This window comes from Leishmania infantum, chromosome 19 (genome assembly GCF_000002875.2).
Source record: "Leishmania infantum JPCM5 genome chromosome 19".
Lineage (NCBI taxonomy): Eukaryota > Euglenozoa > Kinetoplastea > Trypanosomatida > Trypanosomatidae > Leishmania > Leishmania infantum.
The window spans coordinates 664562-684348 of record NC_009403.2 but is presented as its reverse complement, the minus strand read 5'-3'; the positions used below and the strand labels follow the sequence as shown (position 1 = coordinate 684348).

The 19787-nt window shown below is 60.0% G+C and overlaps 7 protein-coding genes across 7 annotated transcripts; all 7 read right to left on the bottom strand.

The window, feature by feature from the left end:
• Positions 1 to 3853: 3853 nt before the first annotated feature.
• LINJ_19_1670 (hypothetical protein, unknown function) lies at positions 3854 to 5536 on the bottom strand (the record flags this gene model as incomplete). Its single annotated transcript, XM_003392388.1, has 1 exon — positions 3854 to 5536. The coding sequence occupies one exon, from the start codon at positions 5534 to 5536 to the stop codon at positions 3854 to 3856; it is 1683 nt and encodes a 560-aa protein (XP_003392436.1).
• Positions 5537 to 9908: 4372 nt separating this feature from the next.
• On the bottom strand, positions 9909 to 10286 carry ATG8 (putative ATG8/AUT7/APG8/PAZ2; the record flags this gene model as incomplete). The annotated part of the gene is made up of 1 exon (XM_001465096.1): positions 9909 to 10286. One exon carries the CDS (start codon positions 10284 to 10286, stop codon positions 9909 to 9911), a length of 378 nt encoding a protein of 125 aa, XP_001465133.1.
• Positions 10287 to 10832: 546 nt separating this feature from the next.
• LINJ_19_1650 (putative potassium voltage-gated channel) lies at positions 10833 to 11759 on the bottom strand (the record flags this gene model as incomplete). The annotated part of the gene is made up of 1 exon (XM_001465095.1): positions 10833 to 11759. One exon carries the CDS (start codon positions 11757 to 11759, stop codon positions 10833 to 10835), a length of 927 nt encoding a protein of 308 aa, XP_001465132.1.
• Positions 11760 to 12224: 465 nt separating this feature from the next.
• LINJ_19_1640 (putative protein kinase) lies at positions 12225 to 13061 on the bottom strand (the record flags this gene model as incomplete). Its single annotated transcript, XM_001465094.1, has 1 exon — positions 12225 to 13061. One exon carries the CDS (start codon positions 13059 to 13061, stop codon positions 12225 to 12227), a length of 837 nt encoding a protein of 278 aa, XP_001465131.1.
• An 892-nt stretch (positions 13062 to 13953) lies between these two features.
• On the bottom strand, positions 13954 to 14454 carry LINJ_19_1630 (conserved hypothetical protein; the record flags this gene model as incomplete). Its single annotated transcript, XM_001465093.1, has 1 exon — positions 13954 to 14454. The coding sequence occupies one exon, from the start codon at positions 14452 to 14454 to the stop codon at positions 13954 to 13956; it is 501 nt and encodes a 166-aa protein (XP_001465130.1).
• Positions 14455 to 15296: 842 nt separating this feature from the next.
• Positions 15297 to 17093, bottom strand: LINJ_19_1620 (metallo-peptidase, Clan MA(E), Family M41; the record flags this gene model as incomplete). The annotated part of the gene is made up of 1 exon (XM_001465092.1): positions 15297 to 17093. The coding sequence occupies one exon, from the start codon at positions 17091 to 17093 to the stop codon at positions 15297 to 15299; it is 1797 nt and encodes a 598-aa protein (XP_001465129.1).
• A 961-nt stretch (positions 17094 to 18054) lies between these two features.
• LINJ_19_1610 (hypothetical protein, unknown function) lies at positions 18055 to 19176 on the bottom strand (the record flags this gene model as incomplete). Its single annotated transcript, XM_001465091.1, has 1 exon — positions 18055 to 19176. One exon carries the CDS (start codon positions 19174 to 19176, stop codon positions 18055 to 18057), a length of 1122 nt encoding a protein of 373 aa, XP_001465128.1.
• Between the last annotated feature and the right edge of the window lie 611 nt (positions 19177 to 19787).

The following is a 19787-nucleotide window of genomic DNA, read 5'->3' as shown; positions in this document are numbered from 1 at the left end:
GCCCAGTGGACGTGTGCCGTCTTCTCCCACCCGTCTCTGCGGCGCCGCCTTTTCTTCTTTTGCGTTGTTGCCCTTCGCCTTCCCTGCCGCCTCCGTTTTCTTGTGCGTTTTCTTGTGTGTTTGTGCGTTTTCTTGTGCGTTTTCTTGTGCGTTTTCTTGTTTCTTTCCTTGTGTGAATACGGGGCTGCGGAGCCGCCTTTTCCTTGCTTCCCGTCATCGCAGTTGTTGTCCGGAACAGGAATCAAAGAGAGCGGAGGGGGCGAGAACGTGGGCTTCGGCGACACGAGAAAGGGCGAGTAGAACAGCGCACACAGCCACAGAGGGCACAGAGAGGAACCTCCGGAGACGCGATCAGACGCGGGTGGGAAAAACAAATATATAGGGAGATGAGAGAACGAATGGGAGTAGATGTAAAAGACGAGGGCGAAAGAAAGAAAGATATAGTCGACGAAAAGAGGTGTCTGCAACCAACCGACGCAGTAACGACAGCAACCACGGAAGGCGTGCAAACACACAAGGATCTATACCTGCAAAAGATGAAAACAATTTGAAACGAGGTGACAGCTACAGGAATCTGAAAAAGTGGCGCAACCACCACCAGACGCACCGAGGAAGTGAGGACAGAGAAAGACACTCGCACAAACACGGAGGACAGATGTCGAGCTTATTTGACGAGCGGGACAGTAATAACGCCAAAGGAGGAAGGCGACGATATGCGGAGCAAGACGAAGGCGAGACGAGACTTCACTACGACTCGAGGAACGACGAGATCGCGCAGATGTACACCCGTGGAGAGAACGATGCAGGGGAAAAGAGAGGGGAACCGAAGATGAGCAGTGGGAGATTCTCACAGAAGGCACGTGCGCCTGTCTGCTCTTCTCGGCACATGCGTTTCTTTCGGTTCGTGTGTCGGTCGATGTCTGTGTGCGGTGGGCGAGTATGTCTGCGCAGATGCACAGGTTACTCTGCAGCCACGAAAAAAAGGCAACAACGGTGTACGTAGAGGGAGGCAGTGATGGGGGGCGGCTTCGTTGTTCTGACGGCTTGTATGGAGATATTCTGATCTATAAGAGAGCAAAACCAACCTACGAAACGGACACACAAACAGGCGCCGAGGGGTGGTGCACAGCGATGAGCGAATTATCGACGCACGCGAGTTTGACAGGAAGTGCGAGGATACGGGCTCGGGCAGTGTGCGGGTGCGGGTGCGGACGGTCTGCGGGTGCGGGCGCGGGCAGTGTGCGGGTGCGGGTGCGGACGGTCTGCGGGTGCGGGCTCGGGCAGTGTGCGGTTGCGGGCTCGGGCAGTGTGCGGGTGCGGGGGCAGACGGTCTGCGAGTGCGGGAGCGGGCAGTGTGCGGGTGCGGGTGCGGACGGTCTGCGGGTGCGGGCTCGGGCAGTGTGCGGGTGCGGGTGCGGGCGGTCTGCGAGTGCGGGAGCGGGCAGTGTGCGGGTGCGGGTGCGGACGGTCTGCGGGTGCGGGCTCGGGCAGTGTGCGGGTGCGGGTGCGGGCGGTCTGCGAGTGCGGGAGCGGGCAGTGTGCGGTTGCGGGCTCGGGCAGTGTGCGGTTGCGGGCTCGGGCAGTGTGCGGGTGCGGGTGCGGACGGTCTGCGGGTGCGGGCTCGGGTAGTGTGCAGGTGCGGGTGCGGACGGTCTGCGGGTGCGGGCGCGGGCAGTGTGCGGGTGCGGGCGGTCTGCGGGTGCGGGCGGTCTGCGGGTGCGGGCTCGGGCAGTGTGCGGTTGCGGGCTCGGGCAGTGTGCGGTTGCGGGCTCGGGCAGTGTGCGGGTGCGGGTGCGGACGGTCTGCGGGTGCGGGCTCGGGTAGTGTGCAGGTGCGGGTGCGGACGGTCTGCGGGTGCGGGCTCGGGCAGTGTGCGGGTGCGGGTGGTCTGCGGGTGCGGGCGGTCTGCGGGTGCGGGCTCGGGCAGTGTGCGGGTGCGGGGGCAGACGGTCTGCGGGTGCGGGCAGTGTGCGGGTGCGGGAGCGGACGGTCTGCGGGTGCGGGCTCGGGCAGTGTGCGGGTGCGGGTGCGGGCGGTCTGCGAGTGCGGGCTCGGGCAGTGTGCGGGTGCGGGTGCGGACGGTCTGCGGGTGCGGGCTCGGGCAGTGTGCGGGTGCGGGTGCGGACGGTCTGCGGGTGCGGGCGCGGGCAGTGTGCGGGTGCGGGTGCGGGCGGTCTGCGGGTGCGGGCGGTCTGCGGGTGCGGGCGGTCTGCGGGTGCGGGAGCGGGCAGTGTGCGGGTGCGGGAGCGGGCAAAGGTGCGGCAGCTTCCGTGCGCGGGAGGGGGAGGTGAAGGGGAGTACATCACCGACGTACAAATGTGAGGAGCAGATGAAGGAGAAAGGGGTTGAATGGGAGTGAGAGAGAAGCAGAGAGATGACGGAGTGAAGCGCGAGAAGCGGGTCCACGGCACGGCAGGAGAGGAGAAACAAGAAGCAGGGAGAGAGCGGCAGCGCGAGTGCGTGAGGTGGCGCATGACGTCAAGGAGGCCGTGCCGATGGGCAAACCTCAGAGTGGCGAGACTTGCCAAAGACGGGGCGCTGAAAACCAGCAAAGGTGAATCATGCGTATGTCGAGAGAGGATGTAGGGGAGCGTGCATGTACGAGGAACAGAGGAAGGGTACACAGGAGCACTTCTTCCTTGTATACCCCATGTCTCCTGTGCTCCTCTGCCTCTCTCTATGCCTCGGTGTGTCTGTGCGTGCGGAGAAGCCCATGCCGCGATGCATTCTACCTCAGTGGACGAACGGCACACACCCTCACAGATGAATGTCTGTGCGGTACGTCTGCCTGTTGTATTCAAGACAGGAAGGGTGCATTCTCCTCCGTCTCATCTCAGAAAGAAATCAGCCTTCAGCGTAGAGTACGGGAAAGAAGCACACTGCATACAAGGTGGGCGGTGGTGCGCAGAGTCGGCCACGGCACCCGAACCCATACGCGCTCATGCAAGACACGCAGTCTGAGAGCACACGTCACATGCGAACAGTCGAGCGATGGCGCGTGGTATGCACAGACCCCACCGCTCAGCTGCTCATCAGAAAGATCAGCGAGCGTTCGCGGTTAATTCAAGCCCCCGCTGTGGGCATGCGAGGCCGCGTTCGTCCAACACCGAAAAACGCCGCTTCCCTTACATGAAGGAGAGCGCGTGTGGCTCGTGGCACGTCAAAAGAGCCCCCCCCCCCCGATGATGTTCTCCACCAGCTTGAGAGAGCGTGTGCGTGGATTGGTGTGAAGTCGCCACACGCGGAGGTGGCGCATGGGCAGGGGGGGAGGCGTGTGGAAAGACATCTCCGCGGGCGTGTTTGTTTGTTTGGGGTACAAGAAGGAGGCCGTCATACGTTGCCGCACCGCCGCCTATCAGCGTGTGAGTGGCAGCGCGTGTGGCGAAGGTTTTGCTTTCTGCCGTACGTTGCGTACTTCGCGCAGAGCGCAGAGGCGAGGCGGTGCAAAACGTGCGTGAAAGGGTACGAAAAGGACAGAGGAAGCGACAGCGGAGGGGAGAGGGAGGGGGAGGCGGAGGGGAGGGCCCGCAACGCAGCGCAAAGGAAGAACCACAGGAGCGCCCTGACGACGAAAGCGGAATAGGTTTTCAGAATGCGCTCAAGCGTGTGACTGAGTGGAGGGGGTGTCACGGAGTGGGGGGAGGGAGAGACGGTAGAGTCGTATCAAGCAGTACAAGAATGAAGACAGAAGAATAGAGAATAGAGAATAGAGAAGACACACACAAGATTAAACAGAGAAGAGAATGAAGCTAAAAGGATAACAAGTATACGACGCGCAGAGCGTAGAATCCCGCACGTGTGTCCGCTCACCATCACCAGGTGTGGAGCCACACATGTGCTCGCGTCGCGCATATCACAGTGATCGGCTCGACGCGCCAGCGTTTACCACGTTATGCTGTCGCTGCACTCCAGTGGTTTGGAAGAGAGGCACCTCACTCTGGTAAGTGACATCATTGGTGTGAAGCTCCTCCAGCTCAGGCGCAGCCAACCGCAGCGGCGACACGCTCCGCACACTGGTGTTGTCCAAATCCACCACCCTCAGCCGGCTTGCAGACTGCAGGACTGAGATGTCAGAGAGCTCCGTGCAGCCGTTCATGCGGAGCATCTCCAGCCTCGGTGGGCAGCGACCCCACTCGGAGATGCTGCAGACACTTGTGTTGGTGAGGTCGAGAGAGCGCAGCGGCGGCGCATCCTCGAGGTTGTGCGGTGGTGAGTAGTCTCGCACGTGCCGACATCCGCGCAGACGGACGCTCTCCAGTCCGCTGTAGTAGGCAAGGGAGCTGACGTCATCCACCGCCGTGAAGGAAAGATCGACATGTGTGAGTTGGGAGAGATGCGTGAGGGCCGCGGCGTCCCTCAGCGCCGCGCAGCCGCTGACATCCACTTTCTTGAGGGCACGGCACAGGCGCAGACCGATCAGCGTCTCAATGCTAGTTCGAGACGCCTGCAGCTCTCTGAGCTCCGTACAGCACTCAAGACTATCGAGAGAGCGCAACCGGAGGCACCCGTTCAGATTCACCCTCTCGAGCGCCGTGCACTGTGAGAGCGCGCCGATGTCGGAGACAGCCGTGTTGGAGAGGTCAAGATACCTTAGCGCCTTCGCACTTCGCAGGGCTTCAATGCAGCACACCTGCTGACACCCTCCAACATCAAGCAACTCGAGGCGGCGGCACTCACGCAATGCGGCCAGGCTGCTGATGCGAGCACACTGCGCACGGAACTCTCGCAGATGCGGAGAAGCGGAGAGGACGCCGATGCCCCGGAAGGCGGGGCAGCGAAAAACGCTCACACTGCGCAGTGCCGCACAGCCACCATCTTGCCCGCTAGATTCTTGGAGGCTTGATTGGCTATTAGGTATCTGGCTCCACCCCAAGTGCGACAGCCGAGGGCATTCGCGAAGCTGCAGGAACGTGAGACATGGGCACGCGTCGATCCCCAACGTGTCAGCCAAGCCACAGCGCTCCACAGTGAGACGTTCGAGCAGTGGCGCGCATTCGACTCCGCGAAGCGAGACGAGGTCTGCGCAGTCACACAAGACAAGCACCTGCAGCTTCAAGAACCTCCTCACAAGGTCACAGCTAGTGAGCCACGGGCCCTCGACGCGCAGCGAGAAGACAGCCGCCTTGTTAGGGATCGTATCAGGCGCACCCAGCGACGTGCAGACAGCGCCGACTCCATCGGGAGGCACCGCCGCAAGATACTGCTGTGCTTGGTGCAGGTCCACTGTGAGACACGAGCGATCGAAGCAGCTGCCCACCACATCGCCAACGCAGTCACTCGAGAGCGCAGGGTAGGCGTCGCGAAGGAGGGCAATGGCATTCTCCTTCAAACGCACCTCGATCGCGTCGCGCACGCACTCACTGTGCGCTCCGTCCGTTGACCATGGCCCATTCCACCCGCACAGAGGGCAGGTGGCAGTACCGCTGACGCTCATCTTTAAGCAGCACGCCTCACGCACATGGTGATCGCACACACCGTCACTCATTGCTCGAAAAAGAGGTTCGCAGCAGACGTAGCAGAAGAAGCTACGATGCATCGACAAGTCCCCGGGAACGAGGCTGCGTGGAGCATCTCGGCTGTCGCAGGGCGACAACGGCGAGTCACCACGCTGAGCAGGTGTGACGGCGACGGCGTCGTCTATGGGCGTCGTCGCCTCGGTTACGAAGGTGGAGGAGGGTGTGGAGGGCTCATAGGAGACGTGGAAGAGAGACTCCGGTACTGAGTGACGATTCTGATGCAACATGGGCTGCAGAGGTTCGTGGCGACGGTGCGGAGGTGATGAGCCGGAAGCGACAGGTTAAAGACAGCGGATAGGGAACGGTGGCTGGTGCACTGTGCTGTGAGAGAGAGAGACAAACGTGAGAAGTACACAAGACAGCGAAGTAAGTTGAAGGAAGGCGCGAGACATAGCATCCCACCAGCCTAGCGATGGAGGAGGAGCAGGCAGACATCAGTGTACATATACGTCTGCCGAAGCATTAATAAAGCACCCCGAGGGTCGGCTAAGGTATCTTCCTTTGAGAGTGTCTGCGGAAAAAGGCAGAGAGAGCGGGTAGCTGAGCGTCTCGTCACAAACGTCTACGGCAGTCAACAATGGCCCTTTCTCTGAGCGCCTACATCTCTCTCCCTCAGCGCCCATCCACCGGCCAGCGCCTCTCATTTCTCTTTCTGGCGCCCCCAACACGCATCGCTTGCGTTCCATGGCAGACCGTCCTCGAGTTCTTTGCTTCCATACCCCCCTCCCCGCCCACTCGTCCCACTGAAACCAACCTTTTCTCTCGTTCCCGTCATACCACACCCCCACGCTGCCGCACAGAAGGGAAGGAGAAACTATACGTACCGCAAATAAAGCGATAGGGCAGCAGCAGTGACAGGGTTCTCGGCGCCAAACAATAGAACTCACACCGCCCCCACACCGACGCTTCGTCTCACTCGCGCACACGCACTTGCTCGCGCAGCGCGGCAGCAGGCGTTGTGGGTGGCGGGGCCGCAGCACAGGGCAGAGATGCCGCGCGGCAGGGGTGGGGAGGAAGGAGTGCGCGCGATCAGACGAGGCGGGGTTGGTTTCACGGCGTGCGCCACTCAACGTCCATCTGCGACGGCTTTACATCAGCCTAGGTGTCGATCATGTCAACGCGCAGCGGCGGGCACGCACGGCCCCCGCGACATCACACAGGCACAGCTCTCTAGATGCGCACGCGCACACCCACACGGCGTGCACGGCGCCGGCGCACGTCAGACTGGGGCGACATGGTTGCTATCATCGCGACTCAAAGTCTGTGATGTTACAGTCAATCATCATCTGTGCACAAGTTCAGCGAGTCCCTACGCGAGTCCTCAGTACCCATTTGGATCCTGTCAGTCCTCCCCTCAGCTGTATCCGTATCTGCACTCTGAAAATGTTCACAGAGACGGTTGCACATCAAATGGTGCCCAGTTGAGGTGTGCGTACTGCCATCTCCTTCAAAAGAAAGTGTTCAGCAGTTAGCTCTGCTCACGTACCGAGGCAATACGAGCGTCACAACAAAGAAACTGCATCTCTGGGTCGCGCATGGCGGACGCGTACGGCGATGAAGCGTTCGCTACCGTATGCGTCCGTTATTCTACCTCTACCTCCCTCCCTCCCTCCTCTTCCTCCTGGCTGCCGTGCAAGAACGTCAAGCATACATGTGATGAAAAACGAGTGGAAGAGTTTGAAGGGGCAGCACGGTGCGCATGTGTGGGTGCAGGTCCGATAGGTGCAAGTCTCTGTGCGGGGAAGCGGCCACGCGTGACCGCACATACCACCTCCACAGCACCGGACCTACGGTAAGCGGCAAACGACGCTGCAGGGGACAAGGTAGTGTCGGATGCAGTATCACCGCCATGGGCATCTGCAATGCCTAGCACCGCCTCCGCCATGCCCTGTGTATCGTCGAAGCTGTCAAGCGAAGATGAGACAGGCAAGTGCGCAGCCGACACCATCGTGCAAGGATCAAGTAACACGCCGCCGTTTGAAGTCAAATGCCCACAGACGGAGGGGGCGGGCGTGTTGAAGGTGGAAACGGTGTACACGCTGCGCCACACCGATGGATACGTCGTGGCGTGCTTCATATGTAAGTGTACCTCCCCAGAAGTTGTAGAAAGGAGGTGGGTCTTACCGCGACAACGGGAGTCCCGTACGGTGCAGTTGCCCAAGGTCCAGGAGTAAAGCAGCTCGCTGCTGGTCAGCCTAGTGAAGGCAGCAGCAGAGGGAGAGGCTGGGCAAGCATCAGATGGTTGCTACTCGGCCACAGTGATGGCGCCATAAACGTCTACCATGGGTGCACATCCGTCACCGGTGGGGGGACCGTGAAGGTGCGTTGAAATCAATGATTCTGGCCAGCGTCACAGTTGAACCCAGCAGCTGCGCCACTATGCAAGCAACAACCCCGCCCATCCAATGCGCCGCAAGCAGCACAGGAAGACACACGTCTTAATGGACGGCATCCCGTTTCTCGTGAGCAGCGGCGATACCGAAACAGCACTACTCATGGTACAAGAGAGGATGGAAAATCCCCCGCTAATGTCCATGCGCGCTGCCTCCGACAGGACTCGCGTTTTGCGGTGTAGGCTTCGCCAAGCGCCACAATCCAGCACAAAGAGACAGACTGTCTGAGAGCAGCCGGCAACACCACCAAGGAGGCAGTGGGTCGTCAGCTGGAGCAGCAGCCGCCTGCGGCAACCGCCCCTCCCATCAGCGTAGTCAGCGCAGGGCGCACAACACGTTCAGGAGACAACAACAAAAAAAGGCGCCTGCCGCCTATTCAGGTCGTTAGGTGTGTGTGCGTGTGGCTGAGTCGGGGGTGAAAGGAGTGAAGTGATGAAAGAAAGGGCACTAAGGTAGAGAGGCAGCGGCAGCGGCGGCGGCGGCGATGGTGAGAGAGCGTCGTGAACGCGAGCACCCACCTCGACTGAACGGATCAGGCAGAGAACGAGAGAATAAAAGGAAAGGAGAAATAGCATCAGATGGGGTGCAACCTCGCCAAGCACGCACATGAAGGAAGAGCTTCTTGAGCTACATGAGAGGGCGTCTTCCCTGAACGTCAGAGAATGGCCCCTCCTCCCCTTTTTGCCCTTCTCTGCTCCATGTAGAAGTCGTTTCCACGGTAATGGAGCGCTTGTACCGCCTCAACAGAGGGAACAGCACAATCCTACACGGGAAGCAGAAACGCCGCGTCGGCGGCAGCGGTGGTCGCACTCCACAATGCCACGCACCACAGCTCCATAGATGATGGTGTAAGCAGAGGTTATGCCCCCCCCTCCCTCCTCCTCCTGCTCCACAAACACAAATGTACCTCTTTGTTTTGTTTCTTACGTGATTTCGTTCACCTCAGAATCCTCGCCCAGGCACGCGGAGTGAAAAAGAAAAGTGGCAGCACAGAAAAAGAGATGGCAAGCGAGCGAGGGAGAGAGACATGATAAGATGTGCCGATGGGCACACGGCGAGAGGGGCGAAGTGGCGCACAGAGGCAAAGAGCGCTATCGACGCAGAGAGAGCAAGAGAAAAAAAAAAGATTGAGGAGACGTGCGCGAGACTCGGTGATGGAACAAGATGGGGTCGCAGGGTTTGCACTCGCCTTATCCAGCACTACTCCTTCTCCTGTCCCTCTTACGGAGCCACCGGCTTTTCCACCGTTGCGGCGGCAGTGCCGCCGGTGCCGATCGACGCATGACCTTGTGGGTGTGCGCGAGTCTGTGCTCGGATTCGTCAGCACTCTCTATTTCTTAAAGGTCGCGTTCGCCGCAAACATCTACGTAGAAAAACAAGTCGCCGCGAAAATGCCAAAGGGCATACAACTCACGTCCGTAATACCCCCGCTACAGCGGAAGAGTCGATGTAGTCCCCCCCCCTTCTCCTATGCAACCTGAATACCGTGACAAGGGAAGCATTCGTGCGGGCACGCAAGCCGAGATGCCGCCATCATATGCACAGCACGCACACATACACAGAGATGAAGCGAGAAAAGAAAGCAAAACGCACATACAACGAGCTAAACAAGAGAAGTGGGCAAACAAAACAAGCAGCGAGCAGGAAGAGAGGGAGAGGGAGAGACATCGGCGTATGTATGTCGTGGTGTGTGTCATGCACGTGGGCGCTGTTCATCTCTGACGGAGGTGCGGGATATTTCAAACGCAAGAAAGCGAAGGAAAAACGAAAGCAGAAATTCATGCCACACTGTAGGTGGAGGTGTGTGTAGGGGAAAGAAAACGCGCGCGCGGGAAGGGAGAAAAGCAAAGGGAGCCAGAGCAAGAGGGGCAGCGGCGGCAACGGGTCTCCGCCTTCACGGGCGACGGCAGATACACACGCGAACGCGCACGCATGTGCAGCAACAAATGTGTCTCGTGGGAAACTGAGGGTGGGGGTGTGCGACGCACAATACCGACCTCTAGTGCAGCCCCTGCCAGCCGTACGTGTTCTCACCAGAGTACGTCACGTACAAGAACCCGTCCTCATCCTTGTAGCGATTGAAGAGGTCGCTCATGAGAGTGCTGTTTGCCGGGACGCTGTCACCCACAAAGAGAAAGAGCGCCTTCTCGGCCTCCATGGTGATGCGACGACGGATGCTCACGAGAAAGCCGCCAACGGTCGCGTCCGGCGGTACCAAGAACTTGCTCTTGTCCAGATCAGGAACGGGTGAGTTTTCTGCCTTCTCGCAAATCACGAGAATGCGATCGGGAGCACGCTCACGGACCTTTTCCGCATCGCGCAGGCGCGCCTCCAGCGTGTGCGCCTTCTTGTACGACCCAGCTACTCTGGAAGACATGCTGACGCGCTCGTGAACAAACGTGCAGAGCGGGGGAGTACCAAAAAGAGAACGGAGAGATGTATGCGCACGCTTGCGCCCTCTTTCGTTGTTCTCTCGCCGGCGTTGGCACGGGTAGCCGTAATAGCGTGCGTGTCAGTGCAACAAATGGAAGAGGATTGAGTGGGTCGAAGAGAAGATGACGAGTGTGGCTTGTGGGTGTGTGATGGGTGGCTGTGCTTCTTTGGAAGAGCGTGCGACAGACAGGGCGGAGAGATGTAGACGAGGTAGAGGGAAGCGAAACACCATAGAGTATGTGTACGCCTAAACTGGGCGACAGGGGGGAGGAGGGCGGGGGTCAAACGCCGAGCCGCAGGTGATGCGTAGCTGTCAGCTGACGCACTCGCCGGCGCAGCTTCACTAGCGCAGGGCTGCAAGGTGCCTCCCACTTCATCATCGTGTCTTATTGTTTATGAAGCCACATAAGTGTGCATCAAATGTGAAGGAGCTGCTTAGGTGACGGTGCGCGCGCGCACGCCCACGCGTGCATCCACACCTGGGCGTACGTTACTTCCAAAGGTCAGTGGAGACGTCCTGTGCCGGCGGCTTCGATGGCGAGTCCGCCCACTGCACCTTTTGCGGGCCCACAGGGCGCGGCTCAAAGTTCTGGTATGTCTCCACCTCGTCCCCCCCATCGCCCAGCAGCGACGCTTCATCTGCAGCCTCCAACGCAGGGAGCCGCACTCGCCGAAAGATAAAGTTGTGGATGAGCATGCGCACGCTCGTGTGCACAACATCGGGGCTCAGAGTCACATATGAGGTGGCTAAGTGGTAGCCGAGTCTCTCCGTGTGCTGGACAACTTGCTGCGTGATGGAGGTGGTGAGAATGTCCGCGGCGCCGTTGGCCACCTTGGTGGTCGCGAAGAAGGCCGCCCGCTCGTTGGTTTGGTAGCACTGCCAGTAAGTGGAGGAGAGCTGCTGATTCAGGTCTCGGCGGATCATCTGCGTGAGTTTTCGGAGCTGAAACCCGTCGGCGCCGTAGGTGATAGTCATGGCGTGGCGCTTCACACCTTGGTCGTGCTGCATGTGGTCGCACAGCTGCACCACGCACACGTCGGGGAGTTCGATGAGATGAGCCTCCTCCCCTTCCACGGCACCGTCTGCAGCAGACGCAGGGAAGGCATGCGGCATGAGGTCCCAGGCATTGAGATAATGGACGAGCTCGGCGCGCAGACACTCGTCATTCAAGGGCAGCTGGATGCGGTTGGTGCGCAGAAATCCCAGAACCTTCTCAAAAGCGTCGGGGTTAGCATCCACAAACACATCCTCGCTCTCTGTGGGCTGCGGCGGCGGCGATGGAGTGGGCGGTAAGGCGCTCGTCGATGCCAGTCCCTCAAACATCTTGGCAAAAGACGTGTCGGGGAAGCGGAGCAGCGTGGTGAGGCGTGTCTGAAAGTAACGCCCTCCGACGTTCACCTTGACGATTCGGTGCATTTGCGGTCGCTTTCGGGTTTGGAGCATACGCACGCACTCCTGAAGCCGCGACTCGTTGAAGGCGCCAGGGGTAAGTGTGGCCACGACCAACGCCGACAAAATATCACAGAACAGAGATGCGAAAGGAAAACGGTAGAGGGAGCAGTTGAACAGAAGAGACAGAATACAGCGCATTCAGCGGTGCGCACATCACTGCCCAAGTGCACGGTGGCGGCGGCGTCACAAGAGGCATACGCAGAGAGACCGCATGCCACGAGACAAGGCATGGTGAGGAGCGGCGCACAAGTTTTTCACTGTCGTGAACGTGGGAGGTGCAGCGCCGCTCAGTCGCCTACCGGCGCCAAAGAGAATCGTGGGAGAGTGTGGGCCCCAAATCGAATGCCCTTACACCTCTTTCGTTTTCGCCGCTCTCCGTGTCATTCGTGTGAAGTCACTCACACTAGCAGATCCACACGTGCGCCACGATCATGGAGAAAGCATCCAACTGTGCTGTAGCAGCTCCGCAGCAGAAGGGCGACATGCCGGGTCCCAACTCAAACATACCGCAACAAACGTCAGCGCCTCTTTGGAGCACCGTGACAGTGGCGACTGCAACAGGAGCTGGCACGGCGGCACGTCCTTCGCCTTCGACATGAGGTCCAAGAAGGCCCAGTAGTTCTCCGAGTGATCGGACTCTGTCCCTAGAGCACACCATGGATGCGTCACGTCCCACGTTAGCAGGTTGTAGCAAACGATGCCGAACGCCCAAATGTCGTCGTGAGGGGCGAGGGGCAGTGCGCCGTCCACCAGTCTCTCCGGCGCCATGAAGAGGTATGACCCAAGACACCCACGAGGCACAGCACCGATCGGGCTCACGCTCTCCAAGTCCCCCAGCACAACGTCGTCACAGCTCGACGGTGAAGTCAAGACATTGCCGAGGCTAACGTCGGCGTGCACGTACATGGACACGCGGTGCAGCTGATCGAGCGCCAGGAGGACACGGCGCAGCACGCCTTTGCAGCGCTCCTCTGTGAAGGGAGTCAGGGAGGAAGTGAGCAACACGTCCCGGAGCGAAGGGCCGTAGTTGCTTAGGAGCCACTGATAGTGGCGCGAGGAGTCGACATGGAGGGCCAGGTACTCGGCCAAGTACTGCGCTCTCCCGTTGCGGCTCGCATCCATGCGCATCCGCCAAAGTCGCTCCGCAACCACATCCACACCCTCCGTTACGCAGTCCTCGGCCCACAAATCGACCTCTTTGAGCACCACGATGCGCTGGTGCGGCAGCCACCGAACGCGGCGGAGTCGACTACGCCGTGCGCTCATCTCACCGCCTGCAGTGGAGAGCGTCACAGCCCCGCCGTGCTGCTTCTCCTCGATGCCGCAGGCGTCTTCTAATGAGAACAAAGGAAAGCCACTCATCCGTGTCGACGCACGTGCACATCAAGGTGGCTGTGCGAGGACTAAAGCGCTACAGTTGAGCGTGAGGCGGCGGGGAAGTCTGTTGAGGAGAACAGAACACTCGTGAAGGCCGGCTGAACACCGAGGTCAGCTGCGCCTCGCGCTTGCTGTCGACCCTACATGCAAACGCGTGAAAACAACAAGAGACACGACAAAACAAAAAGGAAGGCGAGATTCACGAGCAACGAGGTATGGAGAGGAGGCAAGCAGAAGAAAGCGACGGAGTCAGGTAAGAGGCGTGAAGAGAGAAGATGGGAGAATGCAACCGCCGGCGCAGTCTTCTAGCGCAGGTGTGTCATTAGTGGCGAGGACAACACGGCAAGAAGTGAGCCGCACGCGCTGCCCCCACACATGTGCCCTCTCGAGCCGTGTTGCAAAGGCTGCACAGGTATGTCTCGACGCATCGGCGTTTGCCCTTGTCGCCCTCTTCTGCCTTCCCTCCTGCGAAGCGAGGTTAGAGAGAGGAGGAGGCGTGACGCCCCGCTGAGGTGCCGAGCCGCTACTCAGGAGCTCGCGCGTTCGAGGCGCATTCGTCTTTTGTTTTCCTGCTTCACCGCTTCTTTCGACCTTGACCGTCGTCCAGCAGCGACGTCGACAGTTTCGCTACTCAGATCTAAGCGCATGTGTGCGCCGGCGCACACATTCACACACACAGAGAACGAACGAGAAAGAGAGAAAGAGAGTCCATGCTGCGTGTCAATCGCAGGCATATCCAGTTCCGTGTGCCCCACCACCACCCGTCTAGTCGGTTCACCAGCTACTTCTTGCTTTTCGGCTGCGGTGTGGGATTATACGTGGTGATGATGTCCTCCACGGTTGCCAGCTGCGGCCGATTTGGCATCTTTTCCTTGATGAGCGCGGCGACACGACGGAGGAGCTCTTGCTTGGTGTCGATGTTGTTCACCACAGCGCTGCGCGTCTGTGTGTCAAAGTCGCTCTTCTTGATGTAGTGCTCGTCCACCGGCGTCTTGATGGCAACCTTGATGCATCCGCGCGGCACCATTGGAAACTTGGTGGTGCTCTGACTCCGCGGGTATGAGCGGGCCGGGTCTACAATGACATCCTTGTAGCCTAGAACCCTAAGTGCATGAAGGATCTCCTCCATCGTCGGGTGCTCGACGCCCTGCGACTTGGTGAGACGCCGGCCCTCGCTGGGTGTCAGGTAGGAATCGAGGTACTGAGGGTAGATGGTCTGGTACGCCTTCTTGTCGTAAGAGCGCGGGGCCGCCTGGGCGGGCCCAGGGCGTGGCTGCTGCATGGCGACTACGCTAAATGCGAATGAGAGGGACGGGAGCAGATGAGCAGGGACGGCGGAGAGGGGCGATGTAGAAGTGAAAACACACACGGTCACGGCCACGCACACGCGGCTGGAAACGTGTCGCGTGTCTGACTTTGCTCTTTCGCTGCTTTGGGGTGTCGACGTTTGAGAGCGGATCAAGAAGTCAGGAGAGGGAGGAAAACAGGGAGCTGGCAAACAGATGCATGCGAACACGAAACCAAGGAGCAGAGAGCAACTAGATAGAGTGCTGACCAGCGCGATTTGCGCGGGTCAGCGTGGCGAGGCTGTTGTCCAGATACCGATTCACAGCAGCGGCGCTGAAAGAGTCGGCGCACTGACCTGCACGGGCAAGCGACAGTGGCGACCCTCAGCTACTCCGCCCTGTGCAGGATAAGGCACACCTCCTCACGCGCTCAACGCAGCGGGGACGCTCACAAGTCTGTCCCAGGGGTGCTGCTTTAGATGCAGATCCAAGCTAATTATCCCCACCTCCACTGGCGAAGTGCGGCGGCAGCACATCTGTGTTCATGTGGATGCGGGCGTGCCGCAACGGGCCTCTGTCTCTCTTTGCACAACTAGCAAGCGTCGCTCAACAACAGCGCAACGCGACCGACTTGGCCGCAGGTGTCAACACACCTCTGTGAGCTACAGGCATGAGCACTCCGTGCGATCAGCAGCGCCGCCCCACTTGGCAGCAGCACTGCTTGATCAGCACCGAAAAGAGAGCAGCAAATACGGAGAGAAAAGAAGGGGCCTGAACAAAAGGCAACCAGGAGTTGCACCTGCATGCGTGTATCTGTGTCGGCCACCCACCTTCCACCTTACGCAGTAGAAAGGGTGGCACACATCGCCTCTCTTGCGGTCTGGCGTTGCAGCGCTGCGGCTTCAGACGCGTCGACGAAGCGGCGAAGTGCCGCACGTGTCTGCTCCGACACGGCCGAGCTGGTTCCAGGGCGTGGACCCACAATCGCTTCTATATCCTCGCGCAGCAGTTCCTTCCTCTCGAAGAGCGAAGCCGCGAGCTTCTGCAGTAGTGCATCATGAGACCGCAAGAGCATCTTCACGTGATCAGACGCGGCAGCGACCAGCCGGGCCGCCTCCTCCTCCGCCATCTTATGCGCTGCCTCCGAGTGCTTCTGGTGCATGCGACCCTCGCTGAGTCGCTGCGGCTCGTACGAGAGGAGACCGACCTGGCGAGACATACCAAACGCAAGGAACTCACGAATGGCCGTCTGAGTCGCCCGCTGGTAGTCGTCCTGAGCACCAGTGGTGAGGGACTCGTGCTGCGTCATCTCCGCCAGCCGCCCACCCAGCATGACGCAAATGTCCGTGAAGAGCGAAAACTCAGTCGCCATGTCCAACACCTCGCGGCCGACCTGCTGGGTGAAGCCTCCGGCGGGGCCGCGCGGCGTGATGGAGATCTTGACCACGTCTGTCTGCTCTGGCAGCAGCCATGCCACGAGTGCGTGGCCGCTCTCATGTAGTGCCACCCTTCTCGCAGCATCGTCGCTCATGCGACTGCGGTGCTTCTTGCCGACGAGTACGTCGTCAATCGCGGGGAGGAGGTCCACGGCGGCGACGACGGCTTTGTCCTTTATGGCGGCGCTGAGAGCACCTTCGTTGACGATGGCTGCGATGGTGGCTGGCGACACTCCAGGAGTCAGCTCGGCCAGTTTCTTCGAGAGCGACCCGGCATCCTCGCAGGCGATGCGGCTAAGATAGTGGTTGAAGAGGTCCTGGCGAGCCTGCCTGTCCGGCATCGGGATCTCGACCTTGCGGTCAAAGCGGCCCTCGCGCAGGAGTGCCTTGTCTAGGCTGTCCACAAAGTTCGTAGCCGCGAACACGACAACCGCCTCGTTCGGTTGCAGCCCGTCCAGCTCGGCCAGCAGTTGATTGATGGTTCGATTCTCCTCGCTGCTGAGACCCATCGCACCGTTCCCGCTGCTGCGCGAGCCGACGGCGTCGATCTCGTCGATGAAGATAACAGACGGGGCATCTTTCTTGGCCGCCGCGAAGAGCTCGCGCACTCGCTTTGGTCCGGAGCCGGCGTACACCTCGATGAAGTCAGCACCACTGCAGCTGTAGAAGGGAACGCTCGCCTCGCCGGCCACCGCCTTTGCGAGCAGCGTCTTGCCGGTGCCGGGCTCTCCTGTGAGAATACAACCCTTCGGTAGGCGGCCGCCGAGCCGGGTGAAAACTTGCGGCGTCTTCAGGAAGTTGACGTACTGCTGTACCTCTGCCAGTGCCTCTGGTACACCGATGACGTCGCTAAACTTCGTGTCCTTCACCGACACCTTGAAGTTCTTCTCACCCATCGGATTCATGGTCTGCCGCATCATTTTCTGCATCTCGCTGAAGAAGCCGCCCTCCTTCGGCGCGGCGCCGGACGCCTCCTGAGTGGCGAGGCGCGCGCGTCGACGCATCACCAAAACTATGATGAGCGCCACCGGGAGTGCCATTACAACGGCGCCGCCAATGGCCTGGCCTACGGTAGGGTCATGGTTGACCACCTTGCGGCGCTTCTCTGCGTCGAAGAAGCCGCGGAAGTAGGAGGGCCTCTCTGCCCCCGCCGCCCCCTCCTCACCGTTCTTGGACGCCTCCCGTTGCAGAGGATCCATTGTGTAGATAGAGAAGGAAAATCTCGCGGATGAGGCCGGGCGGTGCAGTCACCGCTGAGCCGCGCAGCCGCCTAGCACTGCGTGCGTGCGAGAGAAAGCGCGCGGGAAGGCCAATAGTTGGTACGTGCGACAGCGACAGTCCGCAAGCTCACGCACGCTAAAGGGAAGGACTTCGCTAAGAGCAACAGGAATAGATGAGAAGACGCGGGAGAGAGATCGAGGGGATTTAAAAAGAGGTGTGGCCGCTCTGCTGCTGCATCGGCCTCGCTGCTGCAATGGTATCGGGAATCGAGGAGTGCTTGTCAAGCCGAAGATGTTTGTGTGCGTGTCACGAGATGGAGAGGAGGCGGTGTCGCCCAGAGCAACAGTCGCGCAACGAGATGGATGAGAGGGAGAGAAGTGCAAGAGAAGACGCAGGTGAGGCAGTATATGGACAGTGAAGAAGCGCGTCGCCCCGGGGGAAGGACTCTGGTGTGCCACCACACCGAAACAAAGCCGTGGAAGCGAGGAGCAGCAAGCAAGCATCAAATGGGATGTGCACACAAGGCACAGTGGAGAGGAGTCAAGAACGTGAAAGGGCACGTGACCCGCATGAACCTCCTCAACCTCTGTCCATCACCACCACCTGCGCTATCCGATGTGTCTGGCACATGAACAGACGCCACTCCAACTGCAGAGAAAGCGAGAGAGGCACACGCTACATCGGCGCGCTGCTGCAGAGAAGATGGCGCTCCCTTCGCGCCCCTGGTGCGCATTCCTCTTTGTTTTTCGTTCTGGGTGGCAAGGACATGTAGCAGGAGACTAGCCCGTTGACGGGGCGCGGGTGATGTGCGGCACAGCACGCACCATCAAAGGGACAAAAGACATCAAAGGTGGGATATCGAAAGGGAATACACAGAAAACGAACGCGTGCGCGAGAACTCGGAAGAACGCCGTGGAGGGGCTGCCATGGTGTCGAAGCTCACATGCTGGACGCCTTTTGAATCGTCATGGTGGCAGAAAGCGTCTCCTGACCGGTACTACAGGCTGTCCGGGATGTGAGTGTGACGCCTCGGTCTGTGCGGAGTGCAATACGATCCACAAGGCAGCAGAGACGCTGAAGCACCTCCGACACCAATGGTCGTGAGGAGGGCGAAATCTTCTGCCAGCCAACCGCGACGCGCAGCGAGCGGCACAGCAGGTGGGACGGCAGAATGAAAAACGGTGCCGCCTCGCAGGAGCCATCAGACTCGTGCACATTGGCTTCGTGTGAGGAGACGGCTCCGGCAGTGTCACTGATGTCACGAGAGACACCGTCGACCTCCTCACGCGCTGCCTCTGCACGCGGCAGTCCATCTGGGTAAGAAACCACGGCCCAGCACTCCGGCACAGACCTATCGTTCCGCAGAGAAAACGGCTCCATCAGAGATGACAAGCCGCTCACCAGGAAGGGCATCAGCCGGCGTGCGTGCCGCTGTGCAGCCGCTGCGGATCGAGCAGGAGAGACCTCTCGTGAAGACACCAACGACCAGGTCGCATCCGTTGCCGTGACACCTCGAGGCGCCGCCGAAAAAGAGGGAGGTACGACTCGACCAAAGAGAGGGAAGCGGCCGGAGACCGCTTGCACGCGGCAGCGTGGCAGCCCACAAAGCAAGGCCACCGCCTCGCGCGTCAGGAAGGTGTCCGGGACGGGGCCGACAGCGCTGCTTCCGTAATCAAGCTGGTCGATGGATGCAAAGTGGCCTTGGCAAAGCACGAGATCCTGCAGCCGCCGTGGAAGCTCCACCTGCCACGGCACCACGGTGAGGGCGACAGGGACAACGTTCCATAGCACGCTGGCGCCCTCTCCAGAGTTGTAGGCCACGTCACTCTCCCGGCCACGCAAAACGCCAATGCCACACCACGTTCGACGATGTGCACACATGCCGTCCGTGCGCCGCTCACTGGGCCTATCCAAGAGGAGCAACGAGAGAGCCTCTAGTGCGATGCGCGCCGCAGTCTCCTCATGGAATGAGGCGCACGCCAATGGATCCACAGCGACGACACCATCGCAGCCCCTCAGCTGCTCCGCCAGCTGGCGCATGCAGTCGCCAATGAGGGGCATCAAACAGGTTCGCAGTCTTTTCTTCTGGCAGGCCCGAGAATCGATATGTTGTGTGCGCTTTATATTTCCGCCCTCTTCGTCGCGTGGCACAGTAAAGCAAGGCCTAGAGGACCAAAACAGCGACAGCGGCGCACTGCGTGAGAGAGCGCGTCTAGTGTTCGAAAAGTGTGTGCATGTCTGTGTGGGTGGGGTGCTGGCAGCAAATTTGAGTGTGTGCCAGCGTCTGCACACACGTCACAGCGGGACGAAGCGGTGGAAAAAAAAAACGAGGAATGAGCACAGTGATCAATAAGTCGCCTTGCGGCCACGTAGACTTCGTTGAATGGGAGCACCACAGAGACGGGGCTACTCCCTTCGGGGCGACGACGCGCCGGTGTGGCCATGGCTTCGTAGAGGCAAAGCAGGGCTGGTAGTGCAGAGCGCCGGTACAGACACGGTGTGCGTACACAATGCACAAACTGGAAGAGGGGTTGCGTCCAGCACAGACGCGAACAAACAGAATCTGCAACGAGTCCCCCCATGGGTCTTTTCCTCAGCATCTCTTCCAGCACTGAGAGTGCCACCACGAGAGGGCAGAACGGCAAAAGGCGAAGCAACGGAGCGACAGAAGG